Source organism: Myotis davidii, unplaced genomic scaffold (genome assembly GCF_000327345.1).
Source record: "Myotis davidii unplaced genomic scaffold, ASM32734v1 scaffold699, whole genome shotgun sequence".
Classification (NCBI taxonomy): Eukaryota; Metazoa; Chordata; class Mammalia; order Chiroptera; family Vespertilionidae; genus Myotis; species Myotis davidii.
Genome location: NW_006291007.1, coordinates 870,162 through 887,237, shown reverse-complemented (window position 1 = coordinate 887,237; position 17,076 = coordinate 870,162). Strand labels below are relative to the sequence as shown.

The window sequence follows — 17,076 nt, the reverse complement described above, 5'->3', positions numbered from 1 at the left end:
GCCCAGGCCGGGCTGAGGGCCCCCCCCTCCCCCCCGGAGTGCACAAATTTTTGTGCACCGGGCCTCTAGTATATATATAAAAGCCTAAGTGACCAGACAGCCGGCCGGTAGCTATGGCACGCACTGACCACGAGGGGGCAGACGCTCAATGCAGGAGCACCGCCCAGCTGACAGAAGGGCGCGAGACGCCGGGCTCAGGGGCCTCTCCCTCAGACAATCCCCCTTGCGCGCCTGAGCTGCAGCGGTAGCAGGCACAGCAGGGTTGGGATAAGCGGGAGCGGCGCAGTGCCCAGCCGGGGCTCGGGCTCCTCCCCGGCCGCCTGCCACATTGCGCACTACTTCATGCTGTGCGGGGTTGATGCGGACAGCAGACTGGAGCCCGTTGAGATGGCAGGTAAGGCCGGGCTGCAGTGGTGCAGAGATCCACTGATCCCAGAAGATCAGGCCGAGGGACCCCACCAGTGCATGAATCCGTGCACTGGGCCTCAAGTAAGGAATAATTCTGTACTATCTTTGCAACTTCTTATGAAACAATAGTTATTTTAACATAGTGTATGTTTTTAAAAAGTACTTAAATGCCCCTCTTTTCCACCCATTCCCTACCAACCCAACACCATGCTTACCTTTTCAAAATCTGCGAGTGACCTGTTCTTGCTAGCCTGGGCCACACATTTTAATGCTTCTGTCTAAAAATAAAGAGAAAAGTAGTGAAAGTGATCTGTTCTGCACACCCACATCCCACAAACAAGTCTCATAAGCAGTATGCTGCGTCCCAACAACTTCTGGTGGCAGGGAAGAAGCAGGCCCACAACTGTTCCTGAGGCCTGGGAAGAAAAGCTGCAATAAGACCACTGAGAGAACTGTGGCTGTGCCTGCAAAGTGAATGGGGAGGTTCTACACTCATGGTGGCCAGAGACTGGGGTCCCCAAAGCAGGCACCTGATGAGATCTGGGGGAACACCCAGAGACCCATGGACCTGGCCCTTCCTGTTCCCCGCAGACTGAGACATGGGGGCCCAGCACCATGCCTGTGCTCACTCAATCCAGATCATAAAGGTGGAGGAGATCTCGGTCAACAAGTGCCGCCAACTGGCATGGCAGTTAAGCAGTTCCAAGACCAAGTTCCAAGATCAAGTTCCTACTGGCCCCCTCCCCCCGGTCCTTCATCACTAGCACTAGCACACTTCACCACCAAAACGCCCAACACCTTTTTTTTTTTGTTAATCCTCATCTGAGGATATTTTTTCCATTGATTTTTAGAGAGAATGGAATGAAGGAAGGGAGGAGGAGAGAAAAAGAGAAACATTGACATGTGCACCAGGACTTACTGGGCTTCAACTAGGAGAATTCAAGATTTCATATTCTGCACATGTCAAATTTGCAAGTCAGGCTCAGATAAATTTTCTGGTCAATGCTAAATGCAACCTAACTCAATACAAATGCTACATTGCCTTCTACATGCGCCCGACCAGGGCCGGAGATTGAGTCTGCAACCCAGGTACGTGCTCTTGACCAGGAATCAAACCCAAGACCCTTCAATGCTCCAACCACTGAACAAAATCGGCCAGGACTCCAACACCTTTTAGATGTAGGGCCTCCCTGTCCCCTGGTCTGCCTGAATAAACACCTTGGGAAAATCAGGAAGGAAAACAAAAAGAATGCCACTGTGTGCCAGCCAGTTTCCCTTTGAAATCTGAAATAAATTAAAAATACTAGAAAACAGCTAGTTCCCCCCTGCCCCCGCAAAAAAAAAAACCCTGACACAACATTCTCTGAAGATGACATGTTAAAAGGGAAAATGACCAGAGAACTGATTTCTTTCCAAGACTCCCTATCCCTGCAACTCCCCTGATTCCTTCCTTCCCACCTGATAAGACCTGTGCTTCATGAAGATTCATTCTGCTAGGTTTATTACAGTGTGCAGACCAAGGTCTACTTTCATTAGGGTTGAGGCATCATGATTTTACATATTACACTGCACGTTAAAACCCCGGAGTTATGAAGGTACAATCAATGGTTCAGGGCACCTTCTAACCCAGTTAGAAAAGGCACCTGCCATTAAGGTACACAGGACCAGGCGCTCCTCCTGTACCAGCCTATGTACTTAAATAAGGATGGTGTGTCTTATATAGCAGGCTTTAAAAATAGAGCCAAGGCCCTGGTCCCTGTGGCTCAGTTGGCTGGGTGTCACCCCATGAACCTTCCCGGTCAAGGTACATGCTCGGATTGCAGGCTCAACCCGAGGCAGCAGATCAATTTTTCTCTTTCTCCTTCTTCCCTCTAAAAATCAGTAAAAATTGCCGAAACTGGTTTGGCTCAGTGGATAGAGCGTCGGCCTGCGGACTGAAGGGTCCCAGGTTCGATTCCGGTCAAGGGCATGTACCTGGGTTGTGGGCACTTCCCCAGTGGGGTATGTGCAGGAGGCAGCTGATCGATGTTTCTCTCTCGTCGATGTTTCTGACTCTCTATCTCTCTCTCTTCCTCTCTGTAAAAAACCAATAAAATATATTTTTTAAAAAAAATCAGTAAAAATTATATTTTTTAAAAATAGTGCAAAGTGTTCTCAGCATTTGTCCTATAGACAGAAGAAATGTCATAATGAGAAAAGCCTGGAACTTAGAGCCAAGATAACCCAAGTTCAAAGTCTGGCTCCACCATTACCAGTTAGTTTACCTGATCTTGTTCTGGACACCTGATCTCTCTTAGCCCATCTCCTCAACTCTACTTCTAGATAATAACAAGTATTCACTTTAGCAATAACCAGTATTCTTTTGGTCAAAATTAGAAGCTGATCTGAAACTTTTACTGATAAAAAGCCAATTAGGGCCACTTTTAGAGAAGGAAGAAATCATCTTGTGGCCATTCCTCTAAAGATACAGTGATGCCCTAGCCGGTTTGGCTCAGTGGATAGAGCGTCAGCCTGCGGACTGAGGGGTCCTGGGTTCGGTTCCGGCCAAGGGCATATGCCTGGGTTGTGGGCTCCATCCCCGGTGCGGGGTGTGCAGGAGGCAGCCGATCAATGATTCTCTCTCATCATTGATGTTTCTATCTCTCTCTCCTCCCTTCCTCTCTGAAATCAATAAAGAAATATATTAAAAAAAAAAAAAGATACAGTGAGATAGCCAATGTGCCTGTTGTTTAGAGACAAATCTTTGAATCTACAAAGATTACTTTTACTTCAGTAATGATATTTAAACAAAATACAAAAAAGAGATCGTGAAGACATCTGAGACGTCATCTTTACACAGGTCACACTCATAGCTGTATAGGCACAAAAGGTACCACAAAAAGATCTACTGGCCCAACCAGTGTGGCTTGGTGGTTAAGCGTCTACCCGTGAACCAGAGATAACGGTTCAATTCCCGGTCAGGGCACATGCCTGGGTTGCAGGCTTGATACCCAGTAGGGGTGTGCAGGAGGCAGCTGACCAATGAATGATTCTCTCTCATCATTGATGTTTCTATCTCTCCCTCACCCTTCCTCTCTGAAATCAATACATCTTTTAGAAAAAAAGAACTCTTCTTGCACCACATCCAAAACTCAGGACATGAGTGCAAAGTGCTAATATAAGCAGCACTCAGGTGAGTCATCAAAACCTAGTTTCTGCCCTGACCAGTTTGGCTCAGTGGATAGAGCGTCGGCCTGTGGACTCAGGGGTCCCAGGTTCGATTCCGGTCAAGGGCATGTACTTTGGTTGCGGGCACATACCCAGTGGGGAGTGTGCAGGAGGCAACTGATCGATGTTTCTCTCTCATCAATGTTTCCAACTCTCTATCCCTCTCCCTTCCTCTCTGTAAAAAATCAGTAAGATATATTTAAAAAAAAAAAAAAGAAAAGAAAAAACCTAGTTTCTGCACCAAGCAACCTGATCTCCTTAAAGCACATACATGTGCACCAGGCCTTACTGGGCTTCCACTAGGAGAATTCAAGATTTCATATTCTGCACATGTCAAATTTGCAAGTCAGGCTCAGATAAATTTCCTGGTCAATGCTAAATGCAACCTCACTCAATACAAATGCTAAAATTCACTCCTTCAAACCATCTGATGTCCATAAGAGCACCAAATACTGACTTTTTAGATCACAAATTTAAAAGCACAAGAAATATACTGAATGGGCTTAAGGAAAAGGGGTGGGGGGGGGATAAAAATGTAGAATGGAGACTTGAAGAGCACGAGTCTCACCAAGCATCATGCCTGACACAATATGCTGGCCTCAGAGATCAGAACCGCAGTCGTGGTGACCCCTACCTGCCTCCCCGCATACCGCAGTGCAAGCTTCCCGCTCACCAGAGCCTGGACATCTTCTGGGCTAGAAAAAAAGACATACTTGGTCAATTGCTCCAGAACATTATGCTTGTAAGTACAGGCTTAGGCAAATTTCTTTTTCTCAGAATTCTACTGAGAATCAGCCCTACCCCTAAACCCATATGCCCCTCACACTGCAGAAGCCAGTCTGAATTCCTACACTCTGGGACAAAAATCAACAGTGAAGAGCAGAAAAACTCCAGCATTAAAAAGAAAGCCACAATGAACCTACCAAAAGTAATAGAATCAACAGGCAGAATAATAAGTGTAAGTCAACCCAACATAAGATCCAAAACACCGGCCCAGCATGGCTCAGTGGTTGAATGTCAACCTATGAACCAGAAGGTCAAGGTTCGATTCCCAGTCAGGGCACATGCCTGGTTGTGGGCTTGATCCCCAATAGGGAGTGTGCAGGAGGCAGCCAATTAATGATTCATCATTGATGTTTCTATCTCTCTCTCTCTCCCTCCCTCTCCACTCCTCTGAAATCAATAAAAATATCTTTATAAAATAAAGAAGATCCAAAAAGAATCCCAGTAAATATCTCATTTACCACCCCAAAATATAGATAAATTATGTATTATTCTTTATAAAGATCTGTCATACTTTCTGTTGTCCCCTTTTTCAAACCTCTCCCTAACCGCTTCCTTAATCTATCCCCTGTTGGTCTGTAAGTTATTTTCTGGCCCTCTGTCCAATTATTACTCTTTGGAAAGAATAATTGCAGGATACTCCAAGGAAGCTTCCCATCTACTTCCACTAGCCCAAGAGGCAGCTGCTGTAGCTTCTGTGACTGTGCAGTCCCTGCCAAGCCATCTCTGACACAGCAGAAAACTCAGTTAAAAATCTGAATTCTCAAATCCCAGAGTTAATTAATGTGCACCTACCTGTTGAGCATGATTTTGCACAACAACATGTACTTCAGAGAGGTGATTGCCTTGGGGCTATCAATGGAGTCATAACCCTCAAATGCCTCATAGAAATATGAGTATGCAGTTTTCCAGTCCTTCTCCTCTGCTGCGTGAATAATACCTAAGCATTGGAAAGAAAGGTGGAAGAACCACATGAGAACCACACAAGATCAGAGCTGGGAAGGGCCTCAGAAACCTATCCCAACCCCATCCACTTATCCCTGAGGTCAGGAAAGGATAAAGGACCTGTCCAAAGTCATGATCAGCTAATGGCAAAGCTGGGATTAGAACCCATGTCTTTCTTTGGCTTCCCAGTTCAATGCCATCTTGCTAATATAAATTCTAAAGGAGTTAAGACCCAACTGAAAGAAGATCCTAAAGCCTGCAAACTCTAACATCTTCTCCATGCTTCTCACCCTTACTGCATGCAGTCCTATCTTTTGCAGCCACTAGGAAAGGACATCCTCCATTACATCACTTTCATAAGTCAGGAAGTTGACCCAAACATCCCTGCACTGCCCGAATGACTGATTTTAATAATGTTAACCATTTCATTAAGATAGCTTTTCTAAGCTTGACATTTTTATATGTAAGCAGCTTTCATGGGGGAGAAAAAAAATCCAATCTCTTATATCCTCATTTGAAATATTTCTCATTTATGGATGTACTTTAGCCCAGTTGTGAGTTGCAACAGTACATAGATTTCACATAATGCCAAATCCATGAACTTAAATGCACACAAACAGTATTTATTTAGACTGACATATCACATTCATCTAATTCTCTACTTCTTAGAGGTTGGGTTGCTCCCAATGCGCCTAACTTTGACTGAATCTGTTACTATTTCCAACCTATGCCATGACCTGGCATAATATGAAAATTAGTACTTCTTAGCTTGGGAGCACCTAAGTCCTAAGAGTCTATATACAGTTCTAACTCTGCCTCTGCCCCATCCATTTATTTACCACAGGGCTTTCCAACATTCTTCAAATCAAGGTACATGTAGTAGAGAGTATTCAGCATGCTGGAGTAAAAAGATGAAACTACTCACATGTGACCCCAAGATCTCAATGTTTCAGCACACTTCTAGCCTACCTGTTACATACCTGTGTGTCTGGCACCCCAGCCGGGAACTTCCCCAGCACTTTACCCTACCCAAAAAGCCTTCCCCTCTGAAGCTGAAGGAATCAGATCCTCCTTCTACTATTCTTAAACACAGAGGCCTGGAGAAACCCCCCTTCTCTGCAGCCAAGGAGAGCTCCCTAAAGAATAGCCAACAAACTATTAACCCTGCTAAAACTAGGTAAGACAAATCTCCGTTTTCCCATACCTCCCAGTGCAGAGCTAGAGAGAACAGACCAGACCCAAACTAAGACTAGTCAGAAAAAAACAAGTAAAATACGCCCCCACCCCAAGATAGTATATGGTTTTCCCAAACTCATTAGTAAATAGGAGCCACATTAGGACATTAGGACTATGAGCATCATGGTTGGTGTGAGGTGCACTGTATTGTTTAAAAAGAACTAGACCAGCCAAGACCGGTTTGGCTCAGTGGATAGAGCGTCGGCCTGCGGACTGAAGGGTCCCAGGTTCGATTCCTGTGAAGGGCATGTACCTGGGTTGCGGGCACATCCCCAGTGGGAGGTGTGCAGGAGGCAGCTGGTCGATGTTTCTCTCTCATCTATATTTCTAACTATCTCTCTCCCTTCCTCTCTGTAAAAAATCAATAAAATATATTTTAAAAAAAAACTATGAACAAATTCCTATGCACACTGCACATATCTTATTTTGAAGTAAAAAAACAAAACGGGAACAAATACAATATTTGTATTTGCATGTGGCCCGCGGGCCGTAGTTTGAGGACCCCTGAACTAGACTGGCACTCATTCAACACAAATACTAATGAGAGCTTCCCCTGTGCCAAGCACTGATATAGCTACTACGGAGGAAATAAATACAAATGAGGTCCTCAAGGAGCTCAGTCTCACAGTGGGAAAGATGGTCACCAAAACAGAAACAAGATTAGTACCTTAACATGTACAAAGATATAGCTTTCATAGGGAAGTCTGAAGCAAAGAAGACTTACTGGAGAGGATTTATAGAGAAGACATCTAACCTGGATCTAGAAGGATGCAAAGGAGTTTGCCATAGGGACAAGATGAAAAGGAGAATTTTGAAGCAGAGTTGACAAAATATATAAAGGCCCAGAAGCAGAAGCACATGAAGTCATTTGATGAACAGGAATGAAAACCAAAGGTGATAATGAGAAGGATGCCTTCCTTTTTTTTAATCCTCACCCAAGAATACAGTTTACTGATTTTAGAGAGAGATGGGGAGAGAGAAACATATATCAGTTGCCTTCCGTACTCACCCCAAGTGGGGATCAAACCCACAACCTTTTGGTGTATGGGACAACACTCCAACCAACTGAGCCACCCGATCAGGGCAGGATGCCTTCCTTTGGTTAAAGTATAATTTAGCCTGGAGATTACAGGGAACTACTGAAAATTTTAAACAAAGAAGTTGCATGATCAGATTCATGTTTCAGAAAAATGACTTTGGACCAGTAAGAAAGATGGACTGAGAAAAGTGACTAGGGACAGTTAGAACAGTACAAGACTCCAGTGGCCTAGGCATCAGTTAGAGCAGTGAATGTAGATGGAAAGGAAGGGCTGATGTGGAGACAGACTCAACCTGATCTGGCAACTGAGTATGGACATGAGGGGTGAAGGAGAGGAAGGGGTCAAAATTACTCCAAAGACAACAGCTTGAGCAACTAAGTCAATGATGATGCCACTAACTAAAATAGGAGAGGCAGAAAAGAACAGTTTGAGGGGGAGGGGTTAAATAACTTTGGTTTTCAACATGTTGAGATTGAGATATAGTATGTATGTCCATTATGCAGCTGAAAAGCTGGATCTGGAATTTAGGAGGAAGTTACTGGGGATTCAGATGAGGAGACCATCAGTGTTATATGGCAACTAAAGCAGGGGAAAACATGGGATTAGACAGGAAACAGGGAGAACAAGAAAAGAAAAAGAACTGAGAAAACAACACTGAGGAACTCAGCAAAGTGTGACCAAGGATAATTATTCAAGGGAGAACCAAAAAGACAGTGATGTCAAAGAAGCCTTGCCCTGGCCAAGTGGCTCAGCGATTGGAGTGCAGGCTCACACACTAAAGGGTCAACGGTTCAATTTCCAGTCCAGGGCACAGCCCTGGATTGCAGGTTTGATCCTTGGCCCCGGTTAGGGCGTGTCCGGGAGGCAAACAATCCATGTGCTTCACATAAATGCATCTCTCTCTCTCTCTCTCAACCATCTACCCACGCTCTCTCTCTCTCTCTCTCTCTCTCTCAACCATCTACCCACCCTTCCTCCCTCCTCCCATCCCTTTCACTCTCTCTCTAAAAATCAATAGAAAAAATATCCTTGGGTGAGGATTAGCCAAAAAAAGAGAAAGAAAGGAAAGAAGAAAAAGAAACATAGAGAATTCAACAGGGTCAAAATCTCCACCATGCCCCTGCACACCACCCCCCTTCCCCATCAGAGGAGTCAAGAGAGATAAGAAAATAAGGATAGTCTTTCAACACTTTCAAGAAGCTTGCCAAGCAAAGGAGAGGACAGCAATTTAAAAAGGAGCAAGGACGGTGTTTTTTCAGCTGGAATGGTTCAAAGACTGAGATGCAGAGCCACATGGAGAAGAAAGACTACAGACTTAGAATGGAACAAAAGGACAAGTAGAAGAATCATTCTTGATAAAGGTTACAAATGTTTAGTGACTTAAATTCTGGCAAGGGCCGAAACCAGTTTGGCTCAATGGATGGAGCGTCGGCCTGTGGACTGAGGGGTCCCGGGTTCGATTCCAGTCAAGGGCATGTACCTGGGTTGCGGACACATCCCCAGTGGGGGATGTACAGAAGGCAGCTAATCGATGTTTCTCTCTCATCAATGTTTCTGACTCTCTCTCTCCCTTTCTCTCTGTAAAAAATCAATAAAAATATATTTAAAAAAAAATTCTGGCGAGGAAAAACAAGAGGGTTTACATAAAAATGGTCTCCATTTCCTCTGAGAAATCAGGTGCAAGTTCATGTCTTGACCATGAAGGAAGGGCATAATAAAAGAGCAGGGGTTTAAAGAAAGTGCCAAATTGGTCAAGGCTAGGTACTATGAGAAAAACTACATTCATCATAATTTAATCCTCACCACAATCCTATGAAGAGGTACAATTTACAGATGAGTTACAGATAAATTACGTAACTTGCCCAAAGATAAATTAACTAACTAGAATTTGGCAGAACTAAAATGTCAACCTAGAAAAGTCGGTTTCTAGAGCTATTGCTCTTAACCTCTGAATGACAAAACATGCCATTTGATACTCAAAATACTCAAGAGGCAAGTAGGGCAGGTATTCTCTCTGTTACAGACATGGAAATTAAGACTACAGAAAAATAAGGGCTTAAACTAGCCTTCTGCCTTTAATTCCAGTGCTCCTTCAGTAATAATAAAGTATAACTAATAAAAGCTGCTGACTTCAAGTATTCTACTGCCCATTGCCTCCTAGCCCCAACATTCACACACTCCATCAGAAAGCTATCCACTAAACTCAACTGAAATTTGGGAGTGGGGGTGTCTTTTCTTAGCCCTGTTCTGAGGCCACTTGGAAAAGCCCAACATGCTTTACAAAGATCTCCAAGTGACAACAGACTTGGGTTAATCAATGTTAGAAAGAGCTGCCACCAGCCTGAGTAGTGACAAAGAAGGAAATTAAGGGAGCTTTTTAAACCTAAGTGAGAGCTCTCTAAGGTCTTGGCTCTAAAACTCAGGTTGCCTGGGCAACCATGGATAAACATGTTATTAATATATTTTAGGCAGTTAATAGCAAGTTAATAGAAGGGGGCAGCTAGTTAGAGAAAACCTTCTAACTGGTTTCTCTGTAGAAGGCTCAAGCCAAATCAGCCAATTTTATTCCCCAGTCCCAATCCCCCATTCCTTCCACCTGTGAAATAAGATGAGTTTTAAGAAAAAAATCCCATGAGTAGCTACAGGTATTACCTGACTGCATATCCAACGTGGCCTGCAATTTAGGGGGGCAGTAGATGGCATTTGCTGTGGTTCGAGCAGAGGTTAAGGCAGCTCGGGCTTTCGGCAAGTTGCTGAGGGCATGGTATGTTTTGCTTTCTAAAAGCTGTACTTCCACCAAAAGGGCTTTGTCATCCATCTTTTTCAACTCCCGCAACAGCTGAGAACCTGGGGGGGAAAAATATTATGCCCCTTTCTAAGCCATAATCTTAGTATCTTCATCCCATAGTATCACCCTCTCCCACCCTCATAAGAACACTCAGGATAAAGAAACCAGAAACCTGCCTGAACCCAAAAAGAGGTTTACCTGTTTACAAGAATTAAATTTTCTGTTAAATGTGCTTTCTTCCAAAAGAGAAACACAAATCTCTTGGAAACTTTCTGTATTCTAAGGAGAACGTTAGAGCCAAGAGCTCTATGAGCTTACTTCTAAATTTTGAAATCTCCACCCAGAAAACGCTGAAACTAGTTATCCAATGATCTCACTCACTCTTTCTGTCCAGCAGTCACAGACTACACAAAAAATACCAGGCACGAGGGTTCGTGGAAGAAGGAAAGAGTTCTGGATACACCAATGTTCTCCAAACACACCTTACCTTCTTCCCCATCTCAGATGTGAAAAATCAAATCCAAACAGACTTGCATCAGACACAAAAATTAAATCAAAACGAGTCAAAGACCTAAATGTAAGAGCTAAACCTATAAAATATAGGAGTAAAATCGTTGTGATCTTGGATTAGACAATGATCTCTTAGCAATGACACCAAAATCGTAAGTAACAAAAGAAAAATGGGATTTAATCCAAATTAAATTGTGCTTCAAAGAAAACCAAGAAAGTGAAAAAACAACTCATGGGGTGGGAAAAAAATATCTGCAAATCATTTATCTGGTAAGGGACTGGTATCCAGAATAATAAAAACACAAATAATCCAATTAAAAAATAGCAAAGGATTTGAATCGACATTTCTTCAAAACATACAAATGGCCAATAAGTACATGAAAAAATGCTTAACATTATTAGTCATTAGGGAAATGCAAATCAAAACCACAATGAGATACCACATCACACCCACTAGATGGCTAAAATAAAAAAGACAGCCTAGCTGGTTTGGCTCAGTGGATAGAGCATTGGCCTTGCGACTGAAGGGTCCCAGGTTCCATTCCAGTCAAGGGCACATGCCCAGGTTGTGGGCTCAATTCCTGGGGGGGAAGGAGTGTACAGGAGGCAGCCGATCAATGATTCTCTCTCATTGATGTTTCTTTCCCTCTCCTTTCCTCTTTGAAATCAATAAAAATATATTTAAAAAAATAAAAGTATATTTTTTAAAGAGGGAATGAAGGGCTGCCATATGCTATAATATGGATGAACCTTGAAAACATTATCCTAAGTGAAAGAAGATAATCACAAATACCATATATTATATAATTCCATTTATATGAAACGAGAGACCCGATGCACAAAAATTCATGATCATGGGGAGGGGGGGTCCCTCGGCCTGGACTGCACCCTCTCGCAGTCTGGGACCCCTTGGGGGATGTCCACCTGCAAGCTTAAGCCCACTCCCCAGGGTATTGGGCCTAAGCTGACAGTCGGACATCCCTCTGGCAGCCCGGGAGCCCTTGAGGGATGTCTGACTGCGGCTTAGGCCCAGTCCCCTAAGCCGCAGTCGGACATCCTTAGTGCTGCAGAGGAAGTGGGAAAGGCTCCTGCCACTGCCACTGCGTTTGCCACCCGTGAGCCTGGCTTCTGGCTGAGCGGCGCTCCCTTTATGAGAGCACACTGACCACCAGGGGGCAGCTCCTGAGTTGAGTGTCTACCCCCTGGTGGTCAGTGCAAGTAATAGCAACCAGTCGTACTGCCGTTATGGTCAATTTGCATATTACCCTTGTATTATAAAGGATGTCCAGAACAGGCAAATCTACAAAGGCAGAAAATAGATTAGTGACTGCCTGGTGAGTGGGGGAGGTGATGGATCAGGGATTAATGGGAAGTGATAACTAATGAGTCCAAGATTTATATCTGGGGTAATAAAAATGTCCAGAAATCAGATAGTGGTTTAAAGGTTGCAAAACTTTGTGAATATACTAAAAATCACTGGTTTGTACACTTTTTAAAATATATATATATTTTATTGATTTTTTACAGAGAGGAAGGGAGAGGGATAGAGAGCCAGAAACATCGATGAGAGAGGAACATCGATCAGCTGCCTCCTGCACACTCCCCACTGGGGATGTGCCCGCAACCAAGGTACATGCCCTTGACCGGAATCGAACCTAGGACCCATGAGTCTGCAGGCCAATGCTCTATCTGCCTAGCCAAACCAGCCAGGGCATGGTTTGTACACTTTTAAAGGATGAATTTTATGGTCTGTTAACTATATTGCAATAAAACTTTTTTTTTACATGCTACTATTTGTTAGAACCATATGAAATTGTCATTTTTGAAGGATAAAAATTGAATATTAGCAATTTCTTCAACTTAATAGATTACAAAAGCCATGGTCTTCCAAATGGGAAAAATAATCCAGGACCTACCTATTAATTTAAAAAAAACAACACAGCAGCAGGCAAAGATTTCAGGGTGTTTAAATACCACACAGGAGAAAGCCTTTAGATGGCCCATTACAACTTCTATATATGTTCACATCTAATCAATTTCTTTTTTAAACGTTTTTATAATTTATTTTTAAAAATAGAGTTTAAGTATAATTATAAATAGATGTGTAGTCGAGACCGTTTGGCTCAGTGGATAGAGAGTCAGCCTGCAGACTGAGGGGTCCCAGGTTCGATTCCGGTCAGGGGCATATGCCTGGGTTGCGGGCACATCTCCAGTGGGAGATGTGCAGGAGGCGGCTGGTCGATGTTTCTCTCTCATCGCTGTTTCTGACTCTCTATCTCTCTCCCTTCCTCTCTGTGGAAAATCAATAAAATATATTAAAAAAATAGATGTGTAAATGTGATAAGACAGTAAAACACTTTGTAATTTGACCTTTCTATTCTCTAAATTTAAAAAATTAGTTCTAGTTAGTTTCTTAGAACTTCCAAATGGCATTTTTCCATGACAGATTCAGTAAATAAAGAAGGTTAAGCCCTGACCGATTTGGCTCAGTGGATAGAGTGTCAGCCTGCAGACTCAGGGGTCCTGGGTTCGATTCCGGTCAGGGGCATGTACCTTGGTTGCAGGCACATACCTAGTGGGGAGTGTGCAGGAGGCAGCTGATCGATCTTTCTCTCTCATTGATGTTTCTAACTCTCTATCCCTCACCCTTCTTCTCTGTAAAAAAATCAACAAAATATATTAAAATAATATTGTAAGGGAAAGAATATGGATTTTGGCATTAGAAATATTGGAAGAGTTTCTTTAGACTTACTGATTATTTCCTTTGTTGTATCTAGTCTATTGATAAGCCCATTAAAGGACATCTTTTTTAAAAAAAGTTAAGCCTTCTTAGAAGAAGAATTATTAATGCATAGCTAATAACAGTAGTCAGGCTCTAAAATACATTCATTTGGCTAAGCCAGCTAGGAGTCCTTATTAATTACTACCAGCTACTTACCCAAATGCAATGCTTCCTGGTACCTCTTGGTATCAAAGTACAAAGACACTAGTCTTGCCTAGAAAAGAGAAAAGGCATTGACTGATGAAAGAAAGAAATCAAAGATTGATAGTCACAGAACTGTTACTGTTAAATATTCAAGTCCTGATGATAGCATTAAATTCAGTCCAAAAATATTTATCTAGCCGACAGTATTATCTCTTACTATGGGCAGTGACTATTAACTTTACAATGTTACAGCTTACTTCTCTAAGTTAGCAGGTCTGTCATAAAACTTCAACCAGAGCAATTCTCATGAGTGAGACTACTAGCAATAATCTTTGTGTGCCTAGATAACACAAAGTTGCAGAAAATACTTTTATCAAGGTGGTATTACTTACACTCATAGTCTGACTAATGCATAGAGACCTAAAAACAGTACTAATGTAGGCACATACCTCCAAAGCTTGGCGTAAGAATGTTCTTTTCTCTGATTTGGCCCATTCGATGCACTCTAAACACAACTCAACCTGCAACAGGGAAGAGACAGTACATGCAACATTATGTCCTCACATTTCTCCCACAAACTTTGCTTTAGAGAATAGCTTTAATTTCCACCTTACATATTACACATGTTGCTCTATATAATGTCTCAGGGGACATGCCTTGATACACAGATCTCAATGTGTAATGGTTATATTATAATGGAGAACCAACTAGGCTTTTTACACCCGAAGTATCTTGGTGCTTAGACTGTGGTCCTCTGGAAGAGTCTCATTGTTGAGATTCCTCTTCCACCTTTCCCAGCAGAGACCCAGCATATCCAATATATGTGTAGCCCTGGAATGTAGTATTCTATGATGGCTGAGAAATTTTTAAGTCAGAAATTTCCCCCCAAATAGTTGCAAACAGTAACAATAATGTTTTAATGTGAATACACTGGTAATAAAGGGGAGAAATTCTCAGCCTAAGCACAGATGCCTTGTTCTAACAGTTGCTTGTAAGACTCAAAGGGCCCAGCTGGCTCTTCCCTTTCAAATTCTAATAAGTGCAACTAACAAATTCATCTAGCCCAGCAAACTTTAGCTTTTATTAAAGGGAACAAATAGCCGAAACCGGTTTGGCTCAGTGCATAGAGCGTCAGCCTGCGGACTAAAAGGTCCCTGGTTCGATTCCGATCAAGGGCATGTACCTGGGTTGCGGGCACATCCCCAGTAGGGGGTGTGCAGCTGATCGATGTTTCTCTCTCATCGATGTTTCTAACTCTCTATCTCTCTCTCTTCCTCTCTGTAAAAAATCAATAAAATATATTAAAAAAAATAAAATAAAATAAAAAAATAAAGGGAACAAATAGAACTTAGAATTAAACGAACACTTAAACAGGCTTTTAAGCTTTATTTATAGGTACTCTGAATCGCCAGTTCTATCTGCCACCTAAGCAGTGATGTAATGTGCAAAGTAACTGATTTAAAGTAGGGATCTATGCTAGATGGTCTAACTGCCATCAGGTATCCTTGACATATTAGCTTTGACAAAGTACTTATTAAGTACTGCAATCTTACATTACTTCTGTTACTGTAAGTTTTGTATTAAAATCCTAATCAAAGAATAATATAAAATGAAACTGAACTTTCTGGAGAATTACTAACACAACAGGTTTTTGCTGTTACTATTGTTTTTCTTTTTAAAAATATATATTTTTTTATTTATTTCAGAGAGTAAGGAAGAGGGAGAGAAACATCAATGATTGGAATCATTGATCAGCCGCCTCCTGCACACCCCCTACTGAGGATCGAGCTCGCAACCTGGGCATGTGCGCTTGGCCAGAATCGAACCCAGGACCCTTCAGTACACAGGCTGACACACTATCCACTGAGCCAAACTGGCTAGAGCACAACAGGTTTTTGATGGAAATCCAAAGTTCTCTTAAGAGATGTGTAAGGAGAGAAAAGCAAATGGACAGTCCAAACTGACTCATTTTCTGCCTTTAAACCCTAAGTAAAAATTCAATAAATAAATGGATTGCTGACATTAAATGGTTATTTAGAGGATTCAACACTGAGATTCAATGAAACCTTTACAACTCATTGGAGCCCTCTGGTGGCTACTTTAATCTGCAACCCTAAACACAACTGACCTCATAAAAATTCTACAAAAACTAAAATAAAAGCAAGCCAATCACAATTTCAGAGTTTTGAGTTATGTTCTAAAAAGTCAAACTCAAAGTAAGATTTCTGTTCATGACATGAATAGAACTAAAAATATTTTACTGTATAATTTAGGAACAAAAATACAATAGTCTTTTGTACTATACATCTTGAGGGGGCTACAAAAAGCTTTCCATAAATTTTAACCAAGGAGCTTTTTCAAACAACACAAAAAATGAGTAATACCTAGGCTCCTGATTCAGTAGTCTAGAGTAGAGCTTGGCCACTGATGTATATTCCTAGTTAAAAACAAACAAACACTGAATTCTACTCCAAAATCTCACCTGTCTCCATTTCCCTGACAGTCCAGATGTTGAGTGGTTCACCCAGGATTACATATTAGCATTGGGATCAGACCTGGACCCTATCTCTAGTGCTCGTTCTATGTCAAACCAGCCTTAAAAAATTCAGGTCAGTACAAATATTTCTTCTAGAGCACAGGCTTTTGTACACATGAACATGAACTGCATGTCTGTTACCCATTACAGGTACATGATTTGCATTGTTTAGGACTATAACTGGTGCTTCAGTTCTAAGGGAATAAAATAAAGGCCCTTGTGCCACAGCTGTTTTGTCTGAGGCTTTGTGCTTTGTTCACGCTAACCATGACTGATAAAGGGGCTAAGAATGCACACCCGTGCTTCTGGAGGAAGCCAACCCTTACTTGAGTACAAAAGCTTGAGGTGGTCAAAATTAGATATTTAAGTTTTAAATCAATATATTTAACTATTTTTTTTAAGTTCTGTTAACTAAATTCCTATGGGGGAAAATTACTGTTCTAAGTCTAAAACTTTCTCTAGCACACACTCTTTTTTTCCATTAAAATAACTGTTTCAATAATAGGATTTTTGATGTAAGGTTTCTTAAAATGTACTATTTGTTTCAGTTAGACCCGTGGTCGGCAAACTGCGGCTCGCGAGCCACATGCAGCTCTTTGGCCCCTTTAGTGTGGCTCTTTCTAAGCCTTAGGAGTACCCTAATTAAGTTAATAACAATGTACCTACCTATATAGTTTAAGTTTAAAAAATTTGGCTC

The 17,076-nt window shown here is 42.1% G+C and overlaps 1 protein-coding gene across 1 annotated transcript in view; it reads right to left on the bottom strand.

Moving 5' to 3' along the window:
- Window positions 1–17,076, bottom strand: part of PSMD11 (proteasome 26S subunit, non-ATPase 11) — a 36,636-nt gene that overhangs the window by 5,173 nt on the left and 14,387 nt on the right. The window contains exons 4-9 of the mRNA XM_006764031.2: window positions 14,293–14,364; window positions 13,856–13,913; window positions 10,272–10,466; window positions 5,194–5,338; window positions 4,250–4,310; window positions 624–686 (exon numbers count right to left, since the gene is read on the bottom strand). Of these exons, the coding sequence (XP_006764094.1) occupies window positions 624–686; window positions 4,250–4,310; window positions 5,194–5,338; window positions 10,272–10,466; window positions 13,856–13,913; window positions 14,293–14,364 (594 nt within the window). The remainder of the gene's footprint in view (window positions 1–623; window positions 687–4,249; window positions 4,311–5,193; window positions 5,339–10,271; window positions 10,467–13,855; window positions 13,914–14,292; window positions 14,365–17,076) is intronic.